The 14,711-nt window shown below is 40.4% G+C and overlaps 1 protein-coding gene across 1 annotated transcript; it reads left to right on the plus strand.

Annotated features, from left to right (window-relative positions):
• Positions 1–7,420: 7,420 nt before the first annotated feature.
• On the plus strand, positions 7,421–11,488 carry LOC307270202 (uncharacterized protein). Its single transcript, XM_080053369.1, has 3 exons — positions 7,421–7,546; positions 7,896–8,098; positions 8,826–11,488. The coding sequence occupies exons 1-3, from the start codon at positions 7,492–7,494 to the stop codon at positions 9,090–9,092; spliced, it is 525 nt and encodes a 174-aa protein (XP_079909495.1). The 5' UTR covers positions 7,421–7,491; the 3' UTR covers positions 9,093–11,488.
• Positions 11,489–14,711: the final 3,223 nt, after the last annotated feature.

A 14,711-nucleotide genomic window follows, 5' to 3' on the forward strand; every position in this document is an offset into this window, starting at 1 on the left:
GGACATATAATTGTGCGTGCAGGCTGTCAACTTCACCTGAAAGTTAAATAAAACTTTGTCCCAGGCCATTACTCATTATGATTGGTTCTAGGCTGGGCCTGGCCCAATCACACACACAGCAGAGGGCCGCCCATTCAGAGGCTGCATTAAATTGTATTATCATGCATTCAACTTCTACTCCGTAATTATGAGCATCTGACGATGGTCAGTTACGTTCAGGGCCGTCGGACTGCGGACAGGCTTGGGGGGCCCAAGGCAGAGGGGGGCTGCACCCAAAAAAAAATATATTTTTTTTTTTTTTTTTTTTTTTTACTGGCTCAATATAGGCCCCTGATCTTTGAAGGCCCAGAAAAACGTTATTTAGGGAAAAAAAAGATTTCATGGGCCTTTCATTCGTCAGTACATTTATGTTATTTTTTAAATAACATTGTTCGGGGCTACGAAGATCAGGGGCCTATATTGGGCCATTAAAAAATACAAACAAAGGAAAAAAATTCCCGAAGCTGACTGGATTTTTTAAACATGTACATTTCTTCTTTCTGCTTTTTGGTCATCTGTGTCTATACATTATTCCAGCAAATAATAGCCTACTAAATAGCTTACATAGGAAACAGTTGATTTATCCTTAGTTTTCTCTTCAAAGTGCACCAGATTGATGAATTTTACTTTAACATTTGAAAAAAAATCTTCCGGGGGAGCATTCCCCCGGACCCCCCTAGAAGGTCCAGGGTCCACGACACAGTCTCCCAAATTCCTGTGAGAAACACTGTGTGTGTGCATGATTATTAAGAGTCATTAGACCAGGGGTTGTGTTCAAGTACGCGTAATGATTTGGTCATTCATCAATAGAAACATTGTGTTGTTATCTGGCTCAGAGAGTGACCAGTCACTCATACGTTTTGGACTATAGACAAACATAGCTTTTACATGTTTGTATTGTAAGACTGCCTCTCAGAGGGCCCATCAGGACTTCCTGTATAGGGGCCCAGAATTTGGAGCAACGCCCCTGCCTCCACATATCGTATAAATAATCATGGTGGGCTGCCATGGCCAAAAATGCCAGGGCTGAATTTTTGTCCCAGTCCACCCCTGGGCTACACCATGGGTTATTGACGGAAGAGAAGCGGACGTGGCTCTAAAACCACTTGTTGAAAGCATGGTTGAAAGGGCTACAGCGCCACCTAGCATAGTGGAGACAGCCATGCATCGGACATTTATCCGATTTCTGAAAGGCCATGTATACTCAGACAAGTGACACGGTCCGTTCGAGTGTCTTGTTCGGTATATGTCTTAATCCAGTCTAGTTGTGCCATGGAAACGCACTGAGTGTCTCTCAGTTCCTAGAACAGGAGAAAGGAATGTGTAAAGTTAGAATACCTGGAAGACAGAGAGACAGAAGTGTGTGTGTGTGTGTGTGTGTGTGTGTGTGTGTGTGAGAGTGAGTGAGTGAGTGAGAGTGAGTGAGTGAGTGAGAGCGTGCATGCGTATGTGTGTGAGTGAGCGTGCATGCGTGTGTGTGTGTGTGAGCGTGTATGTGAGTGAGTGTGTATGAGTGAGTGAGTGAGTGAGAGCGTGCATGCGTGTGTGTGTGTGTGAGCGTGTATGTGAGTGAGTGAGTGAGTGAGTGAGAGCGTGCATGCGTGTGTGTGTGTGTGTGTGTGTGTGTGAGTGTGTGTGTGTGTGTGTGTGTGTGTGTGAAAGGGTAAAGTTAGAAGTGAGAGTACCTGGAAGACAGACAGACAGAGACAGGTGGACAGACAGACAGGCGATCAGTCGGGTTATTTCTGTCCCTCGGGCGGTCACTGTACATAAACACACGTAGTTACATTAGATAGTAGATCTATTTATAGACCGCAGTGTGTGGAGCTCAACTGTTGCCCCCTGCAGACGGCAGAGTGTATTACAGCCACAATATGAACACACACTACAATGATTTATCTCTTCTCAAAGGCCTTGTCCACATGTATAGTGTGTGTGTGTGTGTGTGTGTGTGTGTGTGTGTGTGTGTGTGTGTGTGTGTAGGTGTGTGTGTGTAGGTGTGTGTGTGTCTGTGGGGAGGGGGGGGATGTCATGTCTTTAATTTCAAGTTGATGCGAAAGTTTAGTCTTCACTTCTAAGTGAAAGGAACGGGTCTGTAGAAATGTTTTTGGTTCCAGTGTCAATAAACCAGAACAAATATTACTTTGTGTTAAATCAAGTGTATACTTCTTCCTGCTCCTTTTCAGGCATATCACATCCATGTAGGTTATATAATATTTATTTTTCTTTTTTTCTTTTTGTGAAGTCTTAAACAATAGACATTTTGTTTATTGTATTTTTATGCTTTTAATTTTGTTTTTGATATGTCTGAAATACAATAAAATGTTTAATTAAATTAAAAAAAAATCAAGACATTATTTCGAAGGGCAAAAAAATAACATGTTGTTTTCTTGACACTCCTACCAACATTCTTCGACAGACCCTTACCTTCAATTTAGAAGAGACAGTGTGGGTGTGTGTGTGTGTGTGTGTGTGTGTATGTGTGTGTGTGTGTGTGTGTGTGTGTGTGTGTGTGTGTGTGTGTGTGTGAGTGTGTGTGTATGTGTGTGCATGCTTTCATATCAACTTGAAATGACTGAGGTTCCAGACACCACACTATCCACATGCAAACATCACACTAGAGACACTAAAACAGAGCTTATTAAAACCTCATCTGCCAAAAATTGAGATTTTGGAAAACTCTTTATTTAAATCCATTGTTAATACACAGCCTAGGCTCTGTCAACGGGCATGTTGCTAGCTACAGTGGACCCCCTTTGTTTACATACCAGTTTACAGAGTCTAGGTTAGGCTGTGTATTAACACCTGATTTATTTTCAGTGCACACACAGTACAGACAGGTTTGGATAATTCTCCGCTCAGGTGGATAATTCAGATTATTGGCAGAGGTGATTTTACACCAATGAGGACATATGAATGAGGATATTGATTTTAGCTAATGAATTACTTAACATGTTGCACAGTGCCCCATTAAATTTAGCCTTAATGTTATTAAATGTCCAGAGTTTATTAAATAATGTGTTCGACCTTAAAAAATGAATTAAAATGTTTAAAAAAAGTTCATGTGACGTGATATCGCGATGATAGACGTAAGCAGCCAATCAGGAGCCAGCTTTGTGATTTGAAAAAAAAAAAAAAAAACTCCGCGACCGTTGGCAGCAGTCACGGACGTCTCAGTCTTTCTTTCTATGTCACAGTCACGAGAGCATTTATCCTCTTCATTTCACGGTGGATTTTACTGGAAAACAGAGTATTTTGGCTGTTTCCCGCTCGGATATAAGTTTACTCTCTGAGATACTCGGCGCTTGGTGTGGACCGACCAGGAAATGGCCGTTGTTGTGAAACGTGATTCTTCAAAGGAGACGTGAGTTAGCTTACTTTTCTAATTCTCTCTTTACCGCTAGCAATGAGCTTGCTCGGAAAATGATAGTTATGTGAAGCTAGATCCTGAATGAATGTTTATTTTATTCCCATGTCACCTGGTCAGCTTGTAATGTAACAAAGAACATTTACTCAAATACTGTAGGGTTACTAAAGTAGGCTACACATTTGAAGCAATTGTAAGCTACTGTGAATCTTTCTTTTAATGCTACAGTGAGCACAGGGGAGACTTCCCCCAGGGCCGATGTCTATTCTAACTTGACACTCACTTGACATTTCATTAGCTAACACAGCCGGACTCTATTCGCTGCTTCACTTAGTTTAGTTTAGTTTTATTTGATTAGGACAGTGCATATTAATCAACATGTCAGCAGAGCATCAATGTAAATATGCCGGAGTAAGCATAAACGCTAATTCGCATCCGTAGTCCTAAGGATTGCGAACTACTTGACTGACAGGCGCTACCGCTCGCTCTCCTCGCTCGACCACACACTCACTGACGTCACTCACACGACGCACTCGCTCTTACGCTACTCTATTAAAATGTTGCACAGTGCCCCATTAAATTTAGCCTAAATGTTATTAAATGTCTAGAGATTATTAAATAATGTATTCGACCTTAAAAAATTAAATAAAATGTTTAAAAAAAAGTGACGTGATAGCGCGATGATAGACGTAACTAGCCAATCAGGAGCCAGCTTTGTGATTTGAAAAAAAAAAAAAAAAAAAAAACTCTGCGACCGTTGGCAGCAGTCACGGACGTCTCAGTCTTTCTTTCTATGTCACAGTCACGAGAGCATTTATCCTCTTCATTTCGCGGTGGATTTTGGCTGTTTCCCGCTCGGATATAAGTTTCCTCTCTGAGATAGGACTAGGCCTACTCGGCGCTTGGTGTGGACCGACCAGGAAATGGCCGTTGTTGTGAACCGTGATTCTTCAAAGGAGACGTGAGTTAGCTTACTTTTCTAATTCTCTCTTTACCGCTAGCAATGAGCTTGCTCGGAAAATTATAGTTATGTGAAGCTAGATGCTGAATGAATGCTTATTTTATTCCCATGTCACCTGGTCAGCTTGTAATGTAACAAAGAACATTTACTCAAATACTGTAGGGTTACTAAAGTAGGCTACACGTTTGAAGCAATTGTAAGCTACTGTGAATCTTTCTTTTCATGCTACAGTGAGCACAGGGGAGTCTTCCCCCAGGGCCGATGTCTATTCTAACTTGACACTCACTTGACATTTCATTAGCTAACACAGCCAGACTCTATCGCTGCTTCACTTGACTGACAGGCGCTACCGCTCGCTCTCCTCGCTCGACCACACACTCACTGACGTCACTCACACGACACACTCGCTCTTACGCTACTCTCAGAACACTACTTTATACTTCTACAATTCAGTGGCAAATATTCTACTTTTTCTAAATGAGAACCGGGCGCCAGAGTCGATAGCAACAGCTGCTGCCCCAGATGATTCAGACGAAATGAGGAAACACCATTTTAGCAAAAGCACCTCGAAGACCGACATCCAGATTGATTAGAACAATTCACGATGAGTGAGTTTCTGTTCATGTTAATGTTACATTAATAATGGCGTATCAGTGATATCCTCAGTTAAAGGTGAAGTAAGCGGTTTATTTATGTTAATATAAGTGTTAAATCGCTCTTTATTCATACAGTGATCACTTATATAGTGTGCGCGTTTCATAAAGCCATCTCTCAGTCAGCTGCTTTGCATGTAATCGGCAAATGAACTTTTCGGGGATCCCACTACTGATAACCAATCAGAAGAGAGAACTCTACAAACCGACACCCGTGTCACTGCCGGTACACGTGCAGAGCGACAGATGGGTGAATGTGTATGCGCCTACAATGGCAGAGCAGGTAAAAATCCTTCTCAATGTCTGTTTTGATGGTTTTTATCATGTTTTATCACACTTATGGATCTGAGATAATGCTAGATAACTCGCTGCTTGAAGACCGCAGTGCATTAATGTGGTGACGAGGGAGGGGACTGCTTAACAGGAAGTTAGCTTAACTGACCATTCCGCTTACTGAACCTTTAACAATGGCGTATCAGTGTTATCCTCAGTTAATACTCGTCACCATTACTCTGGTTTGAGACAGCTGTTGTTGCTGTGTAGCCAACTCCTTATGTCCGATATGATGTTTGCAATGTATAAATGCTATCGTGTTTAGCTAATGTAATTTAACCATAAGTCCTAGTATTAGGCTGCTGTCCTCAACGTGCAGTGTATGTCATCTATTATTTAAAATATTATAAATTCCTTTTTAAATAAATAATTCCGGGCTAATGTTCTAAATGTAAACTACCGCTTGCTCTTTGAGTATAGAGGTGTGTGTGTGTGTGTGTGTGTGTGTGTGTGTGTGTGTGTGTGTGTGTGTGTGTGTGTGTGTGTGTGTGTGTGTGTGTGTGTGTGTGTGTGTGTGTGTGTGTGTGTGTGTGTGTGTGTGTGTGTGTGTGTGTGTGTGTGTGTGTGTGTGTGTGTGTGTGTGTGTGTGTGTGTGTGTGTGTGTGTGTGTGTGTGTGTGTGTGTGTGTGTGTGTGTGTGTGTGTGTGTGTGTGATGCCGCTGCTGTATAACTGAAATCTCCTAATTGTCCGTTCTCAGATCAGAGCAGGATGTGGACCAGGCAGCCGACCAGCAGAAGCTTCTCAGAGGTTCAGAGAATAAAACAATCTCCCATGTGAGGGGATTGGATAGAGACAGTCTATTACTCTCACACATTCAATGCTCATGTGAACGTGTTATTTTTTCATGTGCAATTATTGACTAATCGACTGGTTATTTCTAGCTGACAAGTGAGGCAGCGGCTTTTTTTTTTTTGTGTGTTTTTTAGATTTTTTTGGGCATTTTTAATCTTTATTTGATAGTACAGAGTTGAAATGGGGAGACAGAGAGAGAGAGAGAGAGAGAGAGGGGGGGATGACCTGCAGTAAAGGTCCACAGGTCGGATTTGAACCAGCGACCACTGCAACGAAGGCCGGAGCCAATATGGTACACGCTCTATCCACTACACCACCGGATCGCCCCAGGCAGCGGTTGTTTTAACGTCTAACCGACCCGTCATGTGCATCCCTAGAATACGATGACAAGTTTTTCCATGCTGAAGTATTAAGGTAAGAAAGTTGAACATTACTGGGAAGCACTGCATGTGTCTCAGTCTCTCCCTAGAGGCTAGAGAGAGAGAGAGAGAGACTGAGAGCTTTTTTTTTAAACTTTAACCTTTTTAACTTAGTGATCATCATCCCTGACTAACTGTATTATGCTGACTGTATCGGTCATTTCTCTCTCTCTCTCTCTCTCTCACTCACTCACTCACTCACTCACTCACTCACTCACTCACTCACTCACTCACTCACTCACTCACTCACTCACTCACTCACTCACTCACTCACTCACTGTCTGTATCGGTCATTGTGCCTTCTGCTGGAGACTTGTCTGAACGGAATATGAAATCTGTCTCTTAATATCCTGATTTTAAAATCACCAAATGACGAATTTTGTTAGTTTATAATATGAAGAATTTTAAAATATAATTTCCATTAAGGCTGTTCAGTCTGAAAGTGACGGATCATAAGTATTAAGTGTAGCCTAAAGGGTTAAATAAAACCATTCATAGTTAGGGCATATCGGGTTAAAAAATATACAAAAGCCGACCGGTTTCGACCCACACTTGGTCTTCTCTCTGCTTTTTATTTTTTAACTTTTATTGTGGAGTATTGGAGTATTTTTAAGACAATAACATTTATTTAACTTAACTTACTATTTTAGATACTGCAGAACCTCTAACTGAGTGTAAAATAATAGTCATAAAGTTGACAGTAACATGAAGCAGCAGCAAGCACAGGCACGTTTTCAAAGCAACACTGTGAACTGGCAAGAAAAGCAGAATAACCAGACTTCCTTTTTTCTGCCTGTCTCTCTGTGTAAAAGCCTAAACGGCTCTTGGTGCTCTGTCAACAGAGAGAGTGAAAGTAAAAGAATGGCGTGAAACACTAGAAAGACGGATAGTTCGACGGAGAGACTTTTCTAATATCCAGATTCAACATGTTTGTCGTCCAGCTGATGTTTTTCATCCTTTTCTTCCAGTTGACGAGTTCAGGTAACAATCTATCCGTCACAATGTTTACCCCTGACAGTCTGTGCACACCTGCGGAGAAGGACAAATCCTGGTGTTGACAGAGTACGCTGAGAGCGCCCAGATGAGAGGAAGAGTTGACCGAAAATCTACACAGTTTTTTTGTGATGTGATTCGTGTCAGGCTGCTCTATAGGAGTCATAACTGAGAAATTAAGACCAGAAAAGCAGCCTAATAGGAGATCTTTAAGTTATCAGTCCATTGGTGATTAATAGTGGTGTCAGCATTCTCCATATCAGCGATTTTTTAAATTGATTTCAAATTTTTAAGCCACGATTTGATTTGATTCTCCATTATTATTCTATGAGCACAGATGGTTGGCCCTCCCTGACCCAGCAGTTCGGTGGGGCTCAGGACACCTGCATGGCCACAGACAACCCGACGCTGCTGAGAGACAGACAGGCAGAGAGAGAGACAGAGAGACAGACAGACGGCCGACCGGTGGACCAGGAAAAGCTGACCGGATGCTCCAAGCAGGCCAACGGAAACCTGGACAACTTTAACGTACACTACCAGGTACAGTGGCTGAAAAAGCCCTCAACCTCAGTACTTAAAGCAGGGCTCAAGACTGCGACCAAATTCTCCCATTTTGCGCCCATTTTTTGAGGCAGAATGATTTTTTCTCGTTATTATTATTATTATTATTATTATTATTATTATTATTATTATTATTATTATTATTATTATTATTATTATTATTATTATTATTATTATTATTATTATCATTATTATTCATTATTATTATAAGTTATTATTAGTTATTTGTGTGTGAGAAAGAGAGAGTGAGACAGAGGAGAGAGAGAAGGGAGAGTCCAGTAGTGATTAGTGACCTGATAAACTGCGCGGATAACCTCAACTACTTTCATCGCAGTGTCTCGCTGTCTTCACGTCATGAAGATGTTGTTGAAGACGTCACATGTTGGCGACTTTGTAACTGTATTTGTCGACTTTCCGCCATAGCGATAAGACAGACACTCAAGTTAAGTGAAATTACACATGTCCAAGTATGGGCAATGACGTAACCACCAAGTTGGCTGGGTGAAGCACCTCATACAGTGGTGAGAAATGACAACGTAAACTGTTTTTGTTGTTCCACTAACCCGTTCCATAAGAAAATAACTAATAAACTGAACTAAACTGAACTAAACCCTTCATTGATGAAATAAAATATTCTCCTTTTGGTTGTTCACACACCGAAGCCTCAAAAGCACTTAAGTAAATTTACTTTGTTTCTGTCCTTCAGGAGGGTGGAGCGGAGGCGACTTTTTCTCTCCTGCTCATGGACAACAAGCCGGTGGTAAACTGGGAAGCAGACTCCTTCCGCTCATACATGATCATCTCTGCTACAATCTGCCTGGTGATAGCTGTGCTGCTTCTTGGGCTGCTCTGCTTCAAGCTGCCACGCAGGGAGAGGTCAGAGGGTGTTAGTACGGGATCAACGGAAAGCATTCAGAAGATGCTGATATTCAATGAAGGAACTGATCAAAAGAATGAAAATACAGACCTTTAACTTCTGGTGTCGGACATATCTGCTCATAACTATCACAAGACATTATAATAAGAAAAGAAAAAAACAAATTTCCAAACCAAAAAGGATAAATACAAAATCCATCTTTGCCTCCTGGATGTAAAATGCTGATTGGCTTTGTTTGCCACTTAGCTCATGCGCAGTAAGAAAATAGTCTGAGTACGTAAACATTTCTGATATTCAAGAACTGCACGTCAAAACTACGCCGGACAAAGTGGTTGGTCTAAAATGAGTTGTGAAATCTGGTTAAAGGTGAAGTGAGTGATATATTCATGTTAATATAAGTGTTAAATAGCTCTATATTCATACAGTGATCACTTATATAGTGCGCACGCTTCATAACTCCGATCTCTCAGGGGCCACTCACACTAGGGCCACGGCCCCGTGCCCGAGCTCATTAGCATACTAAAGTCTAGAACGTTTGGCTAGTGTGACCACGCCATCTGTATTCCAGCACGGAACAGCCCCTGGCCACGGCACACTTGGGAGAGGTGTGCCGTGGCCAAAGTACAGATGCTAATGAGATGACACGCGCACACGCACGAATACGCACAGGGAATCTTCCTGCAGCACGGAACAGGCAAACTTGCCTAGTGTGAGTGCGCCCTCAGTCACCCGCTCTGCATGAAATCGTCAAATAAACTTTTCGGGGATCCCACAACTGATAACCAATCAGAAGAGAGAACGCTACAAACCGGCACCTGTCTCACTGCCGGTGCATGCGCAGAGCAACAGATGGGTGAATGTGTATGCGCCTACAATGCGGAGCAGGTAAAAATCCTTCCCAATGTCTGTTTTGATGGTTTTTATCATGTTTTATCACACTTATGGATCTGAGATGATGCTACATAACTCGCTGCTGGAAGACCGCAGTGCATTAATGTGGTGACGTAGGGACGAGCGAGGGGACTGCTAACTGCAGTAACTGACAGGAAGTTATAGCTAAAAAAACATTTCACTTACTGAACTTTTTAAATTGTGTCTAAAGTTGAACAGTGTGCCAAGCTTGGTGCTACATTTAGTCAACAACTCTCTCGCTAAAAAAGTTTTTTCCTTTTTTTAGGTTTTTAAAAGGTTCTGTGCTTAAACAACATGGTTTTGAACACAGTATGAAAAAAGGAGCTAAAACGCTCTAGTATGCAGCCAGGCTTGGTGAAAACATTGTCATAGATACGTCCAATAAAAGGGCTGATCACTGTAATAGTGCAGCAAAGATAAACTATGCAGACACAGCTTGCTAATCTGTGTTTTATGTACTCTTATTGCAATAGGATTGCAATTGTCGTACACATGACGTCACTGTTTTTAGTGTCTACTTTTTACATTACATTCTTACCATAAACTGTACAAGAGCTTCTGTGTGTACTTGTTGTGCATATCGATAAACCATGCATCTTGTCATTGCTATTCATTTTCATTGGGTATTAGTATTTTTATATATATTTTTTAAATATTTTTTACTTTCTGACGTCACTTTTTAAAACAAAATCTTTGTATTAAGTTTTCAGTATTACAAAGTACAAAGTTGTTCATTTGTTACAGACGGGTTGTACGAAAAGAATAAATAAAAAACAACTTATGCCACAAAACAACAACAATAAAAGAAAGATCAAAATACCCAAAAAGAATCCCTCCCAAGTCACTGCCAGTGAGCTCATGTCAGAATCAGCCTGTCACAATAGTTTTAGGGGCCAAAATGCACATTTGGTCTATTTGTTTATTGTTTATTTTGAAAAATTACACACACTTCCGTTTGATTGACACATGTGGGTGTGGTTTAATCTATATACCTGGGCACTCGTGGCGGGTGGGAGTTAGGAGACAAAGGGGGTTAGTGGCGCACCTGATTATATTTTCTGTTTACCGTCAAACAATCGTCAATTACAACAGTTTATCTTTTCTTTATTTGTCTTCAATACCCTCGTCATGTTTTCATTCATCAGTTGTCATTCTGCTTCATTTATTAAACATTCAAACTATACTCATCACCGGACTTGGAAATTGATTGACGCGTATCTGCCTGGAGCCACTGAAGCCTCTTAGTGGCCTTTATTGGAAAGCTGTCGCTATAATAGTAATCAACGATAATAGAATGGGAAGACTGTAACTCCACTTAACTTAGCTTGATTATCAATAATTTACAAAGCCTGGAATGAGTTTAAAAATATTTCTGATACCTTGCATTTGAATGTTGAAGCGAGTACCTGATTTTTTTTTCAAGCTTAAGGCAGGACATAACATCCCTCAGCCATGGTGTATGAGTGGGCGCTTTTCCTGTGCCTGGATTTGCAAAGCACTTTGGTCGACTGGTTGTTCATGAATGTAGTTTAATACAGTATACTTGATTGAATTTTGCTTAATTTGGAGTTAGACTTAGTAAGGAGACCAATTCCTTCTATTGCTGTATTCATGACTGTCACATGGCGTTGACGTTCTGTGAATATTAACTCTGCTGGTGTGTCATATCATAATAAACATTATATTTACAGTATTATGACTCTTGTGTTGACGTAGTTGTACATCAGGATTACCTGACCCTTCAGAGAAACTCAAAATCATCTAGTAACTGACCGACCATGAAAGGAAATCGCTGGTCCAGTCGCCCAAATACAAACTGTTGGCTAAGGGCACAAACCAAACGTGTTATGGTTAAAGAGGTTGGACCCAAGTGCAGACAGAGACAGGAGTAGGATTGATGAAAAAGGTTTATTTAGGTAGACCAGTAATCAAATCAAATCAAATCAGTTTTATTTGTATAGCCCAAAATCACAAATACATTTGTCTCGGTGGGCTTTACATTTCATACAATATGATATATGATACAATATGAGACGGGGGAATGGCAGTGGAATGAGGAAGCCAGGGTGAGAGTGAGACAGGCAGGCTAGAATGAATGATCCGGGTAACTGCAGGCAGAGAAAAACAAAGTTAGCATATGGACAAACATCTACAGGAGACGAGCGAGAGAAATAAAAAGTAGGTGGGTTGATTGTAGATGCAGACCAGGTGTGACCAGAGACAGACAGGGAGAGTGGCAGACACAGGAGGAGAAACACACAGCACATCTGTGGCCATAACAAAACGTTTTCCAATCTTCCATTTGTCCACTGCACATGCTCAGTAGCCTGACTCATAGTCCCTTTGAGTTGTCACAAACTTTTGGAAAAATAAAACTTTAATTTAACTTTATTTCCAGTTATTACTGAGGCTTTCAGTTTTACAGGTCTGCGTCTCTTTAATAAAGTAGGTCAATAGGGGAAATTGTTTTGGGGATATTTAAGTTACAGTAACAAGAATAACCACTACAGTACTTGAGTACATCTACATTTACTCAAGTACTTCTTCTTCCTCTCATCTTCATGTTCTTTAGTAAGAGATTCAACACAACAGCCAGGAAAGTAAAGTCCAGTTTCTGCAAAAGATAATAAAATAATATAAGATAAGATCAGCTTTATTGTCCGAGTGACAGTAACTCGTCTTAGACAGGGCAGGCTTGGATCAAATCACATAAAAGAGAGAAGGCAGTGCAAAAATATTGACAACAAAAAATGCAAAACAATACAAAAATAGTGAATGGAATGTAAAGAGAAAATATGTTGCTAATGTCTGACTCTTTAGTGTGGGAATGGCGGTGGGGATCATTTTAATATGTCTTTATGTGCCAAATGGACTTTGTAACATCAATAAACTCCTGCTGTCTCTCTGTGTAAAAGCCTAAAGCCCTCTCTCTGATTGGTTAGTTTTCTCATCCACCTGGATGCAGGATTTTGATTGGCTCAAACAGCTGTAAGTTCCCTGTCAACAGATAAGGTGAAAGTAGAGGAGCGGAGGTAAACACATGGAAAAAGACGGATAGTTCGACGGAGAGATTTTTCTAATTTCCAGATTCAACATGTTTGTCGTCCAGCTGATGTTTTTCGTTCTTCTCTTCCAGTTGACGAGTTCAGGTAACAAACTCTTTCTATCTGTCACAATGTTGAACTGAAGTACCAGTTAAGGTGTCAGTGCATTGTGTATGACTGAACACTATCTGTACACAGTGATTGTAATTTTTTATGATTATTGATTCTGACGATTATAACTGAAGAACCAGCTCAAGTTGTCAGTTCATTGGTTAATAGTGTCACCATTCTCAATATCAGCGATTCAAATAGATTTTTTATTTAAAGGTCAAGATTAGATTTGATTCTCGATCTTTTTCTTATCAGACAGATGGTCGGCCATTTTAGACTAATCATAGTTTAAAGCACTGTTTTAATTGCTCTGGGAACGATTTAGCAAGTTGTATTCCTTTTAATAGTGATCAGAGGTGGGCAGAGTAGCCAAAACATTTACTCAAGTAAAAGTAAGTTACTTTAAGATTATAATTACTCAAGTAGAAGTAAAAGTACTCATAAAAAGTATTACTCGAGTAAGAGTAAAAAAGTATGCAGTGAAAAGACTACTCAAGTACTCAAGAGTACAAGTAGGCCTACTGAATTACTCCGGATTTATTTTTGAAATATACAGAGCAACACAAACAGTACAGAATAGACACGAACATAATATAAAACAGCAATGTTCAAATAAAGATATGTTAAATAACATCATTTTAAATAAAACAATAAATAAGGTATTTAAAAATCAAATGAATAACCCTTGAACTCAAACAATAATAAATTAATTATCTGCCAAATTAAATACATCACCCTTCAAATAAAATGATAATAAATTAGGCTTGTCCAAAATTATATTAATTAAAACCAAAACACTTATAACACTGTTGCAATTGTTTTGCACATACACATTTTAAAACAAATTCCTACAATATGTCACTGGCCCTGAGAAAATTATCTAGGTTGTGTTTAGCCCCAAAAATATAAAACACAAAATTAAACTTCGTTACACATCAAAACCTGCTGGCACACTCACTTAACGTATGAAACTACAGAGTGGCTGAACAAAGAGACCACTCTCAGACTCTCCCACAGCCAGACTGGGGCATGCGAAGTGAGTACAGGGAGAACAGGACATGTGTCAAAGAAGAACAGTGTCTCTGTAATTGCGAGTGTGTGGGAGTCTGTGTCACTGTGATTGTGAGTGTGTGATTGTTATTTTGTGAGTTAGTGTGATTGAGAGCTTGTGAGTTTGTATTTGAGGCCAGGGGTGTGGCTATTGCTCCTCGGAATCAGCGGTTTCTTCCATTTTCTCGACTCACCCAGATAGTCGGTAAAATATGCGTTTAACCTACATGCCACGGACACGGACACAACATTGGTGCGGAACCGCAGCCTTTATAAAAAAAGTCTGCGGACATTGTTGAGCCCATGGTTGAGCCCTATGACAACATGACAACACTTGTCATGTGACTGAAGTGGCTGCATTTGATTGGCAAGCTTTTGTAATGTGGTTTTTATTGGTTGAAATAGTCACTGTTATGCCCCGGTCTAGGGGAACCCAGAGGCATAACACAAATGCTACAATCCCACTCCCCGATCCCCAAACCACCACACAACAACGTTTCTAAAGTAAGATAAATGGTAATTTATTTTGAACTGAGCAAAAATGAAACAGATACCGCAATAATCTTCAGGGTGAGTTAACGCCAAAACAACCTAACTG

Source organism: Ammodytes marinus (assembly GCF_949987685.1).
Source record: "Ammodytes marinus genome assembly, chromosome: 25".
In the NCBI taxonomy this organism is placed as follows: domain Eukaryota; kingdom Metazoa; phylum Chordata; class Actinopteri; order Uranoscopiformes; family Ammodytidae; genus Ammodytes; species Ammodytes marinus.

What these genes read in the sequence shown, in the direction of transcription:
- LOC307270202 (XM_080053369.1), top strand. Translation starts at nt 7,492, where the DNA reads ATGTTTGTCGTCCAGCTGATGTTTTTCATCCTTTTCTTCCAGTTGACG. An exon ending in CTTCCAGTTGACGAGTTCAG is followed by an intron (nt 7,547 to 7,895) that starts GTAACAATCTAT and finishes CTATGAGCACAG; the next exon opens with ATGGTTGGCCCTCCCTGACC. An exon ending in ACTTTAACGTACACTACCAG is followed by an intron (nt 8,099 to 8,825) that starts GTACAGTGGCTG and finishes TCTGTCCTTCAG; the next exon opens with GAGGGTGGAGCGGAGGCGAC.